The 15,823-nt window shown below is 38.9% G+C and overlaps 1 protein-coding gene across 8 annotated transcripts; it reads right to left on the bottom strand.

The window, feature by feature from the left end:
- Positions 1 to 15,622, bottom strand: LOC126615219 (putative disease resistance protein RGA3). Of its 8 annotated transcripts, none has more exons than XR_007620679.1 (9): positions 14,425 to 15,622; positions 8,516 to 11,324; positions 8,246 to 8,449; positions 7,922 to 8,098; positions 7,754 to 7,823; positions 7,028 to 7,110; positions 6,714 to 6,824; positions 6,513 to 6,613; positions 6,339 to 6,386 (listed from the first exon to the last, which is right to left on the bottom strand). XR_007620679.1 is itself a non-coding variant. In XM_050283017.1 (5 exons), the coding sequence occupies exons 1-5, from the start codon at positions 15,583 to 15,585 to the stop codon at positions 47 to 49; spliced, it is 4,212 nt and encodes a 1,403-aa protein (XP_050138974.1). In that variant the 5' UTR covers positions 15,586 to 15,622; the 3' UTR covers positions 1 to 46. The 8 variants fall into 8 exon arrangements, 4 of the variants coding, with proteins under 4 accessions (XP_050138974.1, XP_050138973.1, XP_050138972.1 ...); XR_007620678.1 differs by having other exon boundaries at positions 6,714 to 6,805; XR_007620677.1 differs by having other exon boundaries at positions 7,028 to 7,107.
- Positions 15,623 to 15,823: the final 201 nt, after the last annotated feature.

Genomic DNA, 15,823 nt, shown 5'->3' with positions numbered 1-15,823 from the left:
TTTGGTTTTTCCAATACACATTTGCTGTAGTTTGGTAAGGTGCTGCCTACCTTCCATCCAACGATTGTATGATTTGTCCGTCAACTGATTTAAAAGAAGAGGGAGAAGAATAAATAACTTTTGTTATGCTAGTTTAAATTTGTATGTAGTAGTTGAGACGAATAAAAGAAGAAAAGAGATAAACATGTAACATCTGTTAGGTTTTGGCTCGTCAATTAATGTCCTTTTCTGTTTAGGATTGTTTTAGGGAATAAAAAGGTGCACCAATTCTTCTCCTAAAAGGGCTAGGAAAGAATCTTAGTTTCCTTATTCAATTTAGATTAGAAATCCTAGAAGTCTATTTGGAATTGGAAAGGAAGTCTAATTTCCTATTCCACTTAGAATAGGAATTATAATCTGTAAAGGACATGTAAACGGCACCCTATGCCTATAAATAGGGTGCGGCAAGTCTTAAATTAAAAAGAGAGAAAAACTGTGACAGCAAAGACAAGAGAGAGAGATTAGTTCTAGGGTTTGCAAAAGTTCTGTAATCTCTATTATTAATCAAAAGAGCGGTGATTTCTCTACCTAGAGAAATCACAACTGGACGTAGGCATAAGTACTGCCGAACCAGTATAATTCTTGTGTGTTTCTAAGTTTTTCTATATTTGCTAGTTTAGTCTATTGCTGTTGGTTACATCAAAGAACAAGGTCTAGTGTGGGCGTTTTTCAACAATTGGTATCAAGAGCTAGGATCAAGGTGTTCTACGATGTCAAAAGGGAAGATGAATGCGGATCAAGGACCTGCGTTAAAACCCTTTGACGGCAAGGATGACTTCACGGACTGGCAAAGGATGATGAAGAACGTACTAATACAGCAGGACTTAGATGATGCACTCGATGGTAAGAAGCCGGAAAACATGACAGAGGCAGCATGGATTAAGGTTCTCAAGAAGGCCAAGAGTTCCATCGAGATCCATCTCACAAGATCAGTTCGGTCACACATCACCGAAAAGATGACTGCCCAGGAAGCATGGGAAAAGTTGGAGAATGTTTATATGGGCAAAACCGTGTCCAATAAACTTTTTCTAAAAGACGAACTATTCGGGATTCGACTAGAAGAAGGAGGTGATATTGAAGATCATGTATGCAGGTTCCAGAATTGCATAGCTAATCTTCAGAAGGTCGAAGAAACTTACAAAGATGATGATATGGCTATCATCTTGCTGAGGTCTCTACCTTCGTCTTTCAAGCACTTTCGAACAACTCTAATGTTTGGAAAAGAGTCCCTGAAGCTTGAAGATGTAATTCAAGCTCTTCAGTCATATGCTAAACTGGATGATATAACTGAAAGCTCTCAAGGCCTTTATGCCAAAGGCAAGGAGAGGGGGCGGGAAAAGACAAAGGAAGAGAAAATCGGCAGTAGAGGTAGGTCAAAATCCAAGAAGAAAAAGGAAAAGAAGGAAGGTTGCTTCGAATGTGGTTCAGTCGATCATTGGAAGAGGAACTGCAAGATTTGGAAAGAGAAGAAAGCCAAGATGGAAGGAAGCTCAGGTTCAGCTAGTGCAGTCACCGAGCATGAGAGTGACGGGGAGCTTCTTTCAGTAACATCAGGCTCCAAGGCTTTCACCAATTGGATTTTGGATACCGGATGCACTTTTCATATGTGTGCAGTAAGGGAATGGTTCGACACTTACAAAGAAGTCAGCAGCGGGGAAGTCTTAATGGGGGATGATTCTTCATGTCCTGTAAGAGGAATCGGCATTGTTCGAATCAGAATGTTCGATGGGATGATACGAGCTTTGGGGAACGTTAGGTATGTTCCTAGACTAAGAAAGAATTTGATTTCCTTGGGTACTTTAGATGAGGCCGGTTATGAGTACAAGTCTAAAAAAGGAAGACTCAGGGTAACCAAAGGATCGCTAGTGGTAATGCGGGGTGACCTACAACCCAATAAGTTGTATAAGTTAATTGGGACCACTATAGTCGGGGGAGCAGCTGTTTCTATAAATCAGAGTGTAGAAGACAAGACTGAACTCTGGCATCATAGGCTCGGGCACATAAGCCAGAAAGGGTTGCAAGAATTACACAAGCAAGGCCTCTTGGAAGGCGTGTCATCTTGCAAACTGGACTTTTGTGAATACTGTGTTCTCGGAAAGCAAAGAAAGGTATCATTCGTAAGTAGCAGTGTAGATAACCGAAGCAAAGAGCAACTCAGCTATATTCACTCAGATGTTTGGGGCCCTGCACCAACTAAATCAAATGGTGGAGCCAGGTATTTTGTTACTTTTATGGATGATTTTTCTAGGAAGGTTTGGGTTTATTTCATGAAGCAGAAATCCGAGGTTTTTGCAAAGTTCAAGGAATGGAAAACAGAAACCGAGAATCATACTGGAAGAAAGATCAAGTACCTGAGAAGTGACAATGGAGGTGAATATACAAGTAATGAGTTCACCGATTACTGCAAGCAAGAAGGCATCATAAGGCACTTCACAGTAAAGAAGAATCCCCAACAAAATGGAGCTGCTGAGAGGATGAACCGAACTCTCATGGAGAGAGAGAGGAGCATGCGATTTCATGCAGGATTGCCCGATAGTTTTTGGGCAGAAGCTGTTAATCATGCAAGTTATTTGATTAACAGGTCACCATCTACAGTTCTCGGTTTTAAAAGTGCAGAAGAGGTATGGTCTGAGAAGCCGGTGGACTATTCCAAGCTCAGGGTGTTCGGCTGTAGTGCTTATGCACATATTCCAAGTGATGAAAGGTCCAAGCTCAAACCGAAGTCTACACATTGCATATTCTTAGGTTTTGAGAAAGGAGTTAAGGGTTTCAAGCTTTGGGATTTCAACAACAGAAAAAAGGTTGTCAGTCGAGATGTTGTCTTTGATGAGACAACCATGCCTCTTAATAAAGTCGAGAGCAGTAGGGAGAAGACGGACGATGCTGAAATTGAAGCAACAAAGATTCCATTAATCAGTTCAGATGATGAAGAAGCTCAGGTGGAGCAAATTGAGCAAGAGGCCGAATCTGATGGTTTTGAGGAAGAAGAGGAGCACCAACATCGTTCACCAGTTAGGAATCAGGTGGAGCAAGAAATAGGGCAGATTGAAGGCACTCCAATCCGCCAGACATCCCAAAGGGTTCGAATTCCAACCAACAATCCACTTGCATTCCAGAGATGCATAGCACTAGACAAACCTAATCGGAACAAGAAGAAGCCTGACAGATTTGGGTTTGACCAAGACGAAGTTAATTATGCTCTAAACATTAGTCAAGGAGATCCGACTACTTATCGAGAAGCTATAGCTAGTGATGAGCGAGATAGTTGGATAAGTGCTATGACAGAAGAAATTGAGTCTCTTTACAAGAACTCTGTTTGGGAGTTGGTTCCTAAGCCCAAAGACAGAAAGCTAGTTGGATGCAAGTGGGTATTTAGGAAAAAGGAAGGACTACATGAACAAGATGCCGTGAGATTCAAAGCAAGGCTCGTGGCTAAGGGGTACTCACAAAAGGAAGGGGTGGATTATGATGAGATCTTTTCACCTGTAGTCAAGCATACTTCTATCAGATTGCTTTTAGCATTGGCAGCTCAGCATGACATGGAGATTGAGCAGATGGATGTGAAGACAGCATTTCTTCATGGGGATCTAGAGGAGACAATTTTCATGGCTCAACCAGAAGGGTTTGTTGAATATGGGAAAGAGAACCTAGTATGTTAGCTAAGGAAGTCCCTGTATGGCCTGAAATAGTCTCCAAGACAGTGGTACAAGAGGTTTGATTCATTCATGCTGAAAATCAATTTTAGAAGATGTTTATATGACTGTTGTGTGTACTATCATGTGTTCCAAGATGGGATGATCATATTGCTATTGCTATATGTGGATGACATGCTAATTGCTTGTCAAGACAAGTCTATGATTCAAGACTTGAAGAAGATGTTGAGCGAGGAGTTTGACATGAAGGCTCTAGGTGCTGCACAGAAGATTCTTGGCATGGAAATTCAGAGAGATAGGACCGCTGGAAGGATTTCGATATCACAAGCCAAGTATATCCAGAAGGTTCTTAAGAAGTTCAACATGCAAGAAGCAAAGGTAGTTTCGACTCCTTTGGCGGCTCACTTCAGGTTAAGTGGGCAACAGTGTCCTACGTCCGAGGAAGAGCAACAAGTAATGAAGAATGTGCCTTATGCTAATGCAGTGGGCTGCCTCATGTATGCAATGGTATGCACACGTCCCGACATAGCTCAAGCAATCAGTGTCGTTTCCAGATACATGGCAAATCCAGGAAAGCAACATTGGGATGCAGTCAAGTGGATTTTGCGTTATTTGAAGGGTTCTTGGCGACAAAGGATTATGTTTGAGAGGCAAAAGGAAAGTGCAGGGGTGTTAGGATATGTGGATGCCGATTATGCAGGGGACTTGGACAAGAGAAGGTCAACTTCTGGTTATGTGTTTACATGTGCAGGAGGACCAATCAGTTGGAGGGCACTACTGCAACCAATTACAGCTTTGTCGACCACAGAGGCAGAGTATATTGCATTGGCCGAAGCTGGAAAGGAAGCGATTTGGCTTAGTGGCTTGGTAAGTCAAATGGGAATCACTCAAGATTGTGTGAAGCTGAAGTGTGATAGTCAAAGTGCCATTCACTTGGCAAAGAATCAGGTTTTTTCTGGAAGATCAAAGCACATTAAAGCAAGGTATCACAGAATCAGAGATTGGGTGGAGTCTAAGGAAATTTGGATTGAAAAGGTTCATACGGATGACAATGCCGCAGATTTCCTTACAAAGATAGTGCCGGCCAAGAAGTTCAAGCATTGCTTGAACTTGATCAATCTCGTTGATTGATTAAAGTGGAGCACCTCCTCACTTGAGGTGCAATGAGGCAAGAAGAAGATTGCCAAGGTGTAGACTCTTGAAGATTTCCAGAGCTGCTTCAAGAAGGTTCAAAGATACTCTGGGGTGCAACGATCAAGACTTGGTTTGACTCACCAAGGTGGAGATTGTTAGGTTTTGGCTCGTCAATTAATGTCCTTTTCTGTTTAGGATTGTTTTAGGGAATAAAAAGGTGCACCAATTCTTCTCCTAAAAGGGCTAGGAAAGAATCTTAGTTTCCTTATTCAATTTAGATTAGAAATCCTAGAAGTCTATTTGGAATTGGAAAGGAAGTCTAATTTCCTATTCCACTTAGAATAGGAATTATAATCTGTAAAGGACATGTAAACTGCACCCTATGCCTATAAATAGGGTGCGGCAAGTCTTAAATTAAAAAGAGAGAAAAACTGTGACAGCAAAGACAAGAGAGAGAGATTAGTTCTAGGGTTTGCAAAAGTTCTGTAATCTCTATTATTAATCAAAAGAGCGGTGATTTCTCTACCTAGAGAAATCACAACTGGACGTAGGCATAAGTACTGCCGAACCAGTATAATTCTTGTGTGTTTCTAAGTTTTTCTATATTTGCTAGTTTAGTCTATTGCTGTTGGTTACATCAAAGAACAAGGTCTAGTGTGGGCGTTTTTCAACAACATCATCTCTGTAATTTCATTTCAAGAATTTAAACAATTACCGACGATAAATGGAATGTGCGAAATCTTGGGCCAATCTGTGCTGCTGTCCCTGCTGCATCTTTGCTTTAGAAGGGGATGACATCTATAAATATACAGGGTATGTAATTTGGTGAGGCGTTGTATAGCTTGGACACTAGGTAAGTTGGTCAGATTCTTGCAATCTTGAATCCACAGCTGCGTAAGGGATGTAAGGCTACCCAACCATTCTGGCAAAGTCTCCACTCCCTCAAAGTGATGTACTCTCAAATCTGTTAGAGAAGTGAGGTGTTGAATTTGTTGAGGCAGAGACTTGAGCTTAGGCCAACCATACAAGGATAACATTGTAAGGTGCATTAATGATCCAACTTGAAAATCAGGGAAGGAATCGAGCTCCTCCCAGAACCCACCGATGCTCAATCCCTCCAAGTGCGGGAGCCGTTGTAACCCCGTCGGCAGATCTTTTAGCTTTCGCCAATTTACAATCCCCAAATAACGGAGAGAAGTGAGGTTGTCTAAACTTGGAAGAATCTCTAAATTAGGGAAATCCTCTATTGTCAGCCTCTCAAGAGAGAGTGGAAACTGCAGCCTGCTCACCCAACTTTCCAATCCTTCCATACATGCAAGCTGGGCTACGTCCATGTTTAGTAGTTTCTCCAGTTTTTACTATAATTACATTTCAAAATGAGCATGAGTCTTTTAGAGAGTAACTAAAGAGAGAAAGATAGTTACAATTAGGGTACTACAGTCGTTTTTCAGTTTCAAATCTCAAGCTGTCCCTCTATCCAACACTTGGCTGCTTCTTGCACTCTCCCTTCACAACAATGCTGGGCACAAAGGACGCTAGGAAGCCCAAGCTTCTAAGAATCTATACAACACAAAAAAATCAACTGAATTCAAATCTGTGCAAACTCATAAGGATGCATTTTGATTTGGCGACGAGTATCAAACAGAGAATATTGGTCCATTTGCAATCGACAAGCTAAAAGATTACCAATTTGTATCCAAATTCTGATTTGATGATAAGGAAACATGATTGAGGTTGAAAAATGATAATGATCCATGCATGAGTTTTGATACAAATCCCAATTCTGCCTGTACAAAGATAACACCAAAACAACATAAGGAAAACATGAATAACAGATTTCAACTTTTCAACTGATAGTAAAAAGCTTGTAACTGAAGATTCATTTACCTAATTTCTGCAATGGTGCGGGTACACTCTGTTCATCAAGTTATTCGAGGATTATCGTGACAGAGACAAAAGTCAACTGAATTCAAATCCCTCTGCATACAATTTTAGTATCTGTTAAAAAATTACAAGTAATCATAAAAGTCAGTCCAAAATCTTCATAAGAATAATAACTTTTTTGCATATTATATGAATATGGTTTTAGCAGATAACAAGTCTTGGAATAACATTTGCCCACTTTCCTCATTATGCAAGAATCAAAGGGATAAGGAAATTGCTACAATTTTCATCGGGATGAAAATCTCATTCGAACATACCAACAATAATCTCACTCTCGATGATTGCATTTCAATTACTTTCTCACTGAGTCCCAAAAAGTCCCAAGATCTTGAATGTTCTGCTAGGAAAGACACAAAAATCAACAATAATATCACTCTCAGTAATTTCAGCAATAATATGGGTACTCAATAGTTCATTAAGTTACTAGAGCGATATCAACTACAGACACAAAATCAATAGTATTCAAATCAACGCGCATACAATTCAGATATTACAAGGAGCCTCAAAACTCAGTCCTAAATCTTCATAAGAAAGCAATTACAACACTTCTATAATTATATCAACATCGTTATTCTGAAAACAGTCTTGGGATAATATAAACAAACAATGCAGGAACCAATGGAATAAGCAAACTGCAAGAGACTGAAGCAACAAATGTGTTAAATCTACAACTACCATTGTGGCAGGATAAAAAGTCATTTGCCGATCATTTTAAAACAATCTGGCCAGAAGAAAATTCCACTTAAAAAAAAATTTGGAACAAAACAATGTGAATCAGAATGAGAACTAATCTGGCATGTGTAACACAAAGTGATCGACTGATGGTTGAACAACCAAATCCGCTTCGATTTCAATGTATTTCTCAACAACAACGTTGTAAGCCAATTCATGAAGTACATGCTAGCTTGAAAAGGTATTTCTGAACAACAACGTCATGAGAAATGAAGGTTGAGCGAGAAAATTAATATCTTGTGCATCAATACCTTAACTCAGTTTGCACCCATTGAGCATCCTGAAAAACGCCACTGCAGGCCAAAAGAAATATAGACGCCACTGGAAAACACACAACATATATATATATATATATAGTAAGTCAGAAGTGAACAGTACAGTATGTTGATCAATTAGAAGAAAATAGGAGGTGTTCTTACATGACTTAATTTCAATGCGAAAGTTGGAGCCATTTGGAGTTGGTTTGAACATGAAACTGGAATACAAATAATCTTGTGGCCTTGCACACCATGAAATTTGGTTTTTCCAATACACATTTGCTGTAGTTTGGTAAGGTGCTGCCTACCTTCCATCCAACTACTGTGTGACCTACCAAACTGATTTAAAAGAAGAGGGAGAAGAATAAATAACTTTTGTTATGCTAGTTTAAATTTGTATGTAGTAGTTGAGACGAATAAAAGAAGAAAAGAGATAAGCATGTAACATGAACTCTGTAAATTCATTTCAAGAATTTTAGAACTTACTCATAATTTCTGGAATGTGAGAAATCTTGGGCCAATCTGTGCCGCTGTCCCTGCTGCATCTTTGCTTTAGAAGGGGATGACATCGATAAATATGCAAGGTTCGTAATTTGGTGAGGCGTTGCATAGCTTGGACACTAGGCAAATTCATCAGATTCTCGCACCCTCCAATATACAGATATGTAAGGGATGTAAGGCTACCCAAACATTCTGGCAAAGTTTCCAGTAAGTCAAATTCACGTACGTCCAGCACTGTAAGGGATGTAAGGCTACCCAACCATTCTGGCAAAGTCTCCACTCCGCCAAAGTCATATAAACTCAATGATGTTAGAGAAGTGAGGTGTTGAATTTGTTGAGGCAGAGACTTGAGCTTAGGCCAACCATACAAGGATAACATTGTAAGGTGCATTAATGATCCAACTTGAAAATCAGGGAAGGAATCGAGCTCCTCCCAGAACCCACCGATGCTCAATCCCTCCAAGTGCGGGAGCCGTTGTAACCCCGTCGGCAGATCTTTTAGCTTTCGCCAATTTACAATCCCCAAATAACGGAGAGAAGTGAGGTTGTCTAAACTTGGAAGAATCTCTAAATTAGGGAAATCCTCTATTGTCAGACTCTCAAGAGAGAGTGGAAACTGCAGCCTGCTCACCCAACTTTCCAATCCTTCACATTTGCGAATCGTCAGTCGTCGAAGGGAGGTGAAGGTGCGCAAATCTGAAAAAGATTGTAGACTAATGCTGTTACTTTGGACCTTTGGGCATTCACTTATCCACAATTCCTTAAGAGAGGGAGGAAGAGCAGGTAAACTTGATAATTCTTCGCAATATCTGATCATCAACTTCTGAAGAGAGGACACGCCGCCTTTGATTTCAATTGATGTCAGATTATTGCATTCCCATACCATCAACTCCACTAGAGAGGCCCATACAATCAGTGGGCCTGATGTTACACCATCGCAACCTTTTAAACTCAATTTCTGGAGAGAGGGGCAGTACCGTATCCCACTCGGTAGGCCTGACAATCGTCCACAATACTCGATCTCTAATTCCCGTAGAGATGCCATGTCATGTGTAATTGGAATCAACTCTAGACTAGGACACCACCGAATACTCAGGTTCTCAAGGAGAGGTGGTATGTCTAGCCCATCCGCCAATTGTTTACAATCACTAATATGTAATTTCCGAAGAGATGTCATGCCCTGTGTAATTGGAATCAACTCTAGACTATCACATCCCCCAATACTCAGGTATTCAAGGAGAGGGAGTGTGTCTAGCCCATCCAGCAAATGCCTCAACTTTTTACACCCCCCAATAGACAATCTCTTAAGAGAGCCGCAAGATCCAAATACATCGGGAGCAATACAAGTTAAATCATCGCATCCGCTTATCGTCAAAGATGAGAGATTATTATTGTTCTTCAAAATTCCTTGTGGCAAACAGGTAAGCTCCTTAATACCTTCTATTTTGAGGGAAACAAGAGTTGTTAATTCACGGCTTATTTCTTCTATTGGCATTCCACTATCACTAGAATTTATCACCAACTTTTGAAGAGATGGAAAATGACTCGGAACATTTCTCAATTTGGAACAATCTTTGATATCCAACTCCTCGAGGCAAGGAAAAACCACAACTTTTTGTGTTGACATCATTGGCGCTTCCATCCATTTAATTAGATTGTTGCACTTCACAATATGTAATACTTTTAGTGCAGGAAATAGAGTAATTTTCTCCTTACTTGTCTTGGCTACATTGTGGTCAAGATCATAAACATAAAATTCAGCTCCAAGGCATGTCAAATTAGCCATTCCATTAATCTCAAGCTCCGTAAGATTGGGTAGATGACCGAGCGGTGGGACTCCTTCACATTTGTCGCATCCAAGTAATTGAATCTTCTTCAAGTTGTTGAGCAGTATCATCCAGGATGGAAACCTATCTCCCATGAAGTTTTTAATACGTAAGCTCTCCAACCCAGGATGCGGTCGAAGGCCTTCCAGTACATCCCCCTCTTCACTGTTGTTGGTTATTGACCTATATTCTGTCCATTTGAAGCTTAAATGACATATTTCCTTCTTATCCTCTAACGTAGCCGTCTTTGCTTCTTCTCCATTCTTTACGTGCTCTAGGTTACAAATGATTAATTCACCTTTCAAATGTTTCAAGCCAGCCAACTCTTCAATTTGACAACCAATTTCATTACCCACCAAAAAGTAAGGTAATGTTCGAAGGCATGTTAGCCGACTTATCCCCTGGGGGAATTTTGTACTCTTATCAAAATAAATATGTCTCAGATTGGTCAAGTTTTGCAGGTCTTTTGGAAACTCTTTAAGAGCACAATTCGTTGCTCTTAACGTCTGAAGGTTATAGAGCTTGCCTATAGACTTGGGGAGTGATTTGAATTTTGTTTCAGAAATGTCAAGATACCTCAAGTGTTTCAGCCTTCCAACTGAAACTGGAAATTCTTCAATATTAGCATTACTTAAATTTAAGACACGTAAAGCTTTGAACCGTGCCAAAATGTTCCTAGGAACTTCACCATCGTCGAAAAACAGCGACCGCAATTTCCTAGCACTTCTTTTTGGAAGTTTATCCAACACAGAAGTAGAAACCCGAGCAACATGTCGAATCTCATTTGTATTATCTATGCCACGTAAGTCTCCCCTCAAGCTTTCTGATTTGGATACAAGTTCCGCCATATCGTGCACAAGATCGTGCATCTTACATTCTCTAACAATGCCATTATGACCCATTCCAGCATCTTGAAATAAGGAACTCTGCAATAAATTGTCAAAATATTCATTGCCAATGTCTTCCATATCTTTACTTTCGCCATGCGAAGAGTGGAGTAGTCCTTGAGCCATCCATAGTTGAATCAAGTTCTCTCTTTGAATTTCAAAATCTTTCTTGAACATTGAGCAATATGCAAAACATTGCTTCAGTGATGGTGATTCTAAATTATCAAAACTCAATTTCAAGACTGGCATAATTCTATCTTGTCCTTTTGATAGGTTCTCCCATATTCTACTTTCTTTAAACGACGACCATTCTTCAATATCTTTTTTATTGCGCAAAATGCCTCCCAAAACCTATTTGATTTGAGAGTTTCTATCAATAAAGTAGTTTAACCATGACTACAAGGAAAATATTATTATTATTATTATTATTATTATGGATCTATGTGAAGCAAAATAATGTTCTCCACCATATTTTTTTATCAGATGAAAAAGAAAAAGAAAAATATATGACAGAAAAAAAAAGGAATAGTTATAACTAGTTTTAAGGGTAAATTTTTTCTTTAGGGTAAATTACGGGTTGACCTCCTGAACTATCACCCAAGTTGAAACCGACCCTTAAACTATTTTTTTGGTAATTAACTCCCTGAACTATTTAAAATTAGTCAATTAATCCCTTGTCGTTTGATTGCGAAATCAATTACATCAAATTCAAGGGCAAATTAGCCATTTCATCATCAATCATTGCTTGTCAGCTATAATCACCAATAAGATTTTGACACATAGTCACAAAATAATTAAAAAACATATAGCATAATAAGAAAACATAAAAAAAACCAAACGTTTACATAACGGACCATCTCACATTGTCATTACACATTATTTTGTTTTCACATGTTATAATTTCATTGTTGGTTATAGTTGACAAGTAATAATTGATGAAGGAAAAACTAATTTTCTTTTGAATTTGACGAAATAGTGGATGGAATCTCTCAACAAAGGGACAATTGGCTTATTTCAAATAGTTTAAGGGGTTAATTTACAAAAAAAAAAATTCAAATGGTCAATTTCAACTGGGATAATTGTTCAAATGATCAAATGGCAGTTTACCTCTTTCTTTAAGGGAGTTTTAACAAAACACTCTCGGTACTGTTCAGTTTTAACGAAAAATCACATTTTTACCTTTGACTGGCACTATTCACTATACTTTTAAAAATGATTTTTCATTAAAGGAGAATTTTTTGGACTTTTCGTTAGTTTTTTTTCTCTTTAATGTTTTTAAATTAACAACAATTGCACTTTATTACGCTTTTTTTCATTTTGCGTTCATAATTAAAGTTTAATTTTGGGTAAATTACATAGTAGCCCCTCAGGTTTGAGGTCTATTTGCAATCTTATACAACATCTTTAAAACATTTCACTTTCATACCTCAAGTACTATTTTATTTCAATTTCATACAACCGTTACATTTTCCATCCATGGATCTGTTAAATGCTTACGTGGCTGCCACATGTATACCATGTGGCTGCCAAATGTCTGCCATGTGGCAAATAAAATAATTTTTTAATTTTTTTAAAAAAAACCTGAAATTGGAAGGAAAAAAATAAGGACCGAACCCCTGCAACCCAGAAGAAGAAGGAGGAAGAAGAAGAAAGAGGAGGAGGAGGAAGAAGAAGAAGAAGAAAAAAAAAAAAGGACCGAACCCAGAAGAAGAGGGAGGAAGAAGAAGAAGAGAAGAAGAAAGAGGAGGATGAGGAAGAAGAAGAAGAAGAAGAAGAAAAAGAAAAAAAAAAGAAAGGGACCGAACCCAGAAGAAGAAGGAGGGAGAAGAAGAAGAGAAAAAGAAAGAGGAGGAGGAGGAAGAAGAAGAAGAAGAAAAAAAAAAAAAGGGACCGAACCCAGAAGAGAAGAAGAAAGAGGAGGAAGAGAAGAATAAAGAGGAGGAGGAGGAAGAAGAAGAAGAAGAAGAAAAAAAAAAAGGACCGAACCCAGAAGAGAAGAAGAAAGAGGAGGAAGAAGAAGAAGAAGAAAAAAAAAAAAAAAAGGGACCGAACCCAGAAGAGAAGAAGAAAGAGGAGGAGGAGGAAGAAGAAGAAGAAAAAAAAAAAAAAAAAAAAAGGGATCGAACCAGAAGGAGGAAGAAGAAGAAGAGAAGAAGGAAAAAAAAAGGAACCGAACCCAGAAGAAGAAAAAAGAGAAGAAAAAAACAAAGTGGCAGACAGGTTTTTTTTTTAAATTAAAAAATTATTTTATTTGTCACGTGGCAGACATTCGGCAGCCATGTGTCACATATGTGACAGCCACGTCAGCATTTAATAGATCCATGAATGGAAAATGTAACGGTTGTATGAAATTGAAATAAAATAGTACTTGAGGTATGAAAGTGAAATGTTTTAAAGATGTTGTATAAGATTGCAATAGACCTCAAAACCTGAAGGGCTACTATGTAATTTACCCTTTAATTTTTCTGCCACTTTTATTACGGCTCAGCCACAGCACCCCGACTGCCCCGCCGCAGTCTCATTGGTTCTAAATGACGGTTCACGCAGCATCTTACAACGGTTGATTGAGCTGTGTAGAGGCCACGACAATTGATTGATGAGCCGCTGGCTCCAGACGAGGTTATCGACGAAGGAGCGGCTCAAAAGTGGTGGTGATGAGACGTCGGAGGGAGACCCCCGGGGGGGTGGCTGGTGGTGGTTTCAGCTCAACACCTTTTGGTTTTCATTTTTATTTTAGTGATTTTTCGAAGCTAATTAAATTGGGTTTTTTCACTTGATCTGGAAGAAGCGAAATTTCAGTGACCTTTGTGTCGTGACTCGTGAAGAAAGACATTTTACATTGGAACGGAAGAGAGAGAAGGGAAAGAGGAGCGGGAGAGATTTTTTTAGTTTAGAATTTTTTGTTTTTAATATTTTTTCTTTAGTTTTTGTCACATGGCAAATTTGTTGGACTCAAATTACGTCATGTTATTATTTAACGAATTCGTTAACAAAAAGACTAACAGAATTATGAAAGCGTAAAAAAAAATTTAACTTTAGGAATATAAGAAATTGAGACAAAAATAAATAAATATAGTAAAGTGTAATTTTTGCAAAATTTAACAGTAATAAATGAAAAATACCCCAGTTTTAAACTCTCAAAGGTGTCTTAAAACAATTTAGACAATGAATGACGTAACAAATACCTACATGACGTGAGTCAAAAAAAAGAAAAAAAGAAGAGATAATTCATCCAATTACTATTTTAATTGATTCTAACTAGATCGGTTTGTTTTTGGTAAAGTTTTTACACACTATCGGAGACGAATTTATGTAAATTGAATTTTTCATGGCGTGGGTAAGGTGGTGAACTCATGTGGTGGATACAAGTACTAATTTATAAACGAAAACATGAAAATAATAATAATAAAGGTGCAAATTTCATGTTATAATATATAATAATAATACGCACTTTTGCCACCAATGGAACGCCACCACAATTTTTAGCAATCTCCTTTCCAACTGTATGGAACTCTGGAGCTATATGAGCATTACTATTGGGGAACGCTCTATTTTTCATGATGGACCAACATTCATCTACAGAAAGCTTTCCCAATTCATGTCGTTGAAGTAGCTTTTCGGAGATCGATGCAACTTTGCTACTACGAGTCGTGACAATAATCTTGGACCCCCCAGCAGAATGAAGCTTTGAGAAACATTCCATCAAATTCTCCCATTTTATGGGATCTTCGTTCCAAACATCATCAAGCACGAATAAGTATCTTTTATCTTTCAACTCGTCTTTAAGGAACTTAAGCAGAGCTTCCTGGTTATCTTTCGAAGAAGGGGCATTTGCCGGTTTAAGTTGTTCTAACATCTTGAGTAGAATTAAATTGACCTCAAATGTGTCCGATACACAAACCCATATTCTCTTTTCAAAGAACTTGAGTATCGAATCCTCATTGTAAACTGACTTGGCCAATGTTGTCTTGCCGAGACCTCCCATTCCCACGATGGGCATAACCGCAAGATTTTCTTGGTTGCTTTGGGAGTCGGTCAAGGTTGCGACTATTTCTGACACAACCTCTTCCCTTCCAACGGTTATTTCGTCTCTGCCAATGAGTGAGTTGGTTTGTCTGTCCCATCTAGATTCCTGAGGGATTGCATCTTTACTCTTGGAAACTAGACCGATGAAAGATGCATCCCTCTTGAGATATAACAAGGACTGGTTGATCTTCTGAATTTTATGTGCCATCTTCAAACGAAATGCAAGTGGATTGGAGAGTGAAAAGAAGTTGAGTACCTTTTTCTTCATATGATTTTGGAGTTCAACTTTACGGCGAACAACTTCGTAGTCGAACTCATCCATCACATCTTCAGCATCTTGAGCTATGCCCTTAAGCTTCATCACCCACTCCTCCACCGCCTTGACCCGATCTTGTGGTTGGTCGGAAACAGCTCCGGAAACAGCTCCCAAGAAATCTTGAATGGTGAGTAATGACTCGCGAAGCCGTTTGAGTTCAGCTTTGAAACCCCACGCAAGACTCAGTTCTTGAGCAGCAAGTGACGCCACCTTCGACAGTATTCCCTCAACAGAAAAAGTAAACACAGTTTCTGCAATCTTCCCTTCCATGCTGGTCGAGTGAATGTTCTCTCAATTTTCTCTCGAGTAGATAGAAGGAAATAACAATGATGATGGCCAGATGTAGGGGGTTAAATGCTTTGACCATATTTTGCCTTACATAACTTATGATCCAACTTTCTCATAACAATTGAAGGATATATTCGATCCTTTGCTTTAGATTAGAGTCATTAGACACGTCTAGTTCCTTCCTTCCGTGGTGCTTCCAACTATCTTACCTTTGGATTTA

This window comes from Malus sylvestris, chromosome 3 (genome assembly GCF_916048215.2).
Source record: "Malus sylvestris chromosome 3, drMalSylv7.2, whole genome shotgun sequence".
In the NCBI taxonomy this organism is placed as follows: Eukaryota; Viridiplantae; Streptophyta; class Magnoliopsida; order Rosales; family Rosaceae; genus Malus; species Malus sylvestris.
The sequence above is the reverse complement of the archived record's forward strand: the minus strand, read 5'-3'. Positions and strand labels throughout refer to the sequence as shown.

Bases quoted from the DNA above. Each gene is read 5' to 3' on its own strand.
- LOC126615219 (XM_050283014.1), bottom strand. From the start codon at position 15,585: ATGGAAGGGAAGATTGCAGAAACTGTGTTTACTTTTTCTGTTGAGGGA. The intron at 8,450-8,515 runs GTAGCCTTACAT...CTTTGCCAGAAT, and splicing joins GACTTTGCCAGAATGGTTGG to GTTTGGGTAGCCTTACATCC. The intron at 6,387-6,512 runs GTAATCTTTTAG...TGTGTTGTATAG, and splicing joins CAGAATTTGGATACAAATTG to ATTCTTAGAAGCTTGGGCTT.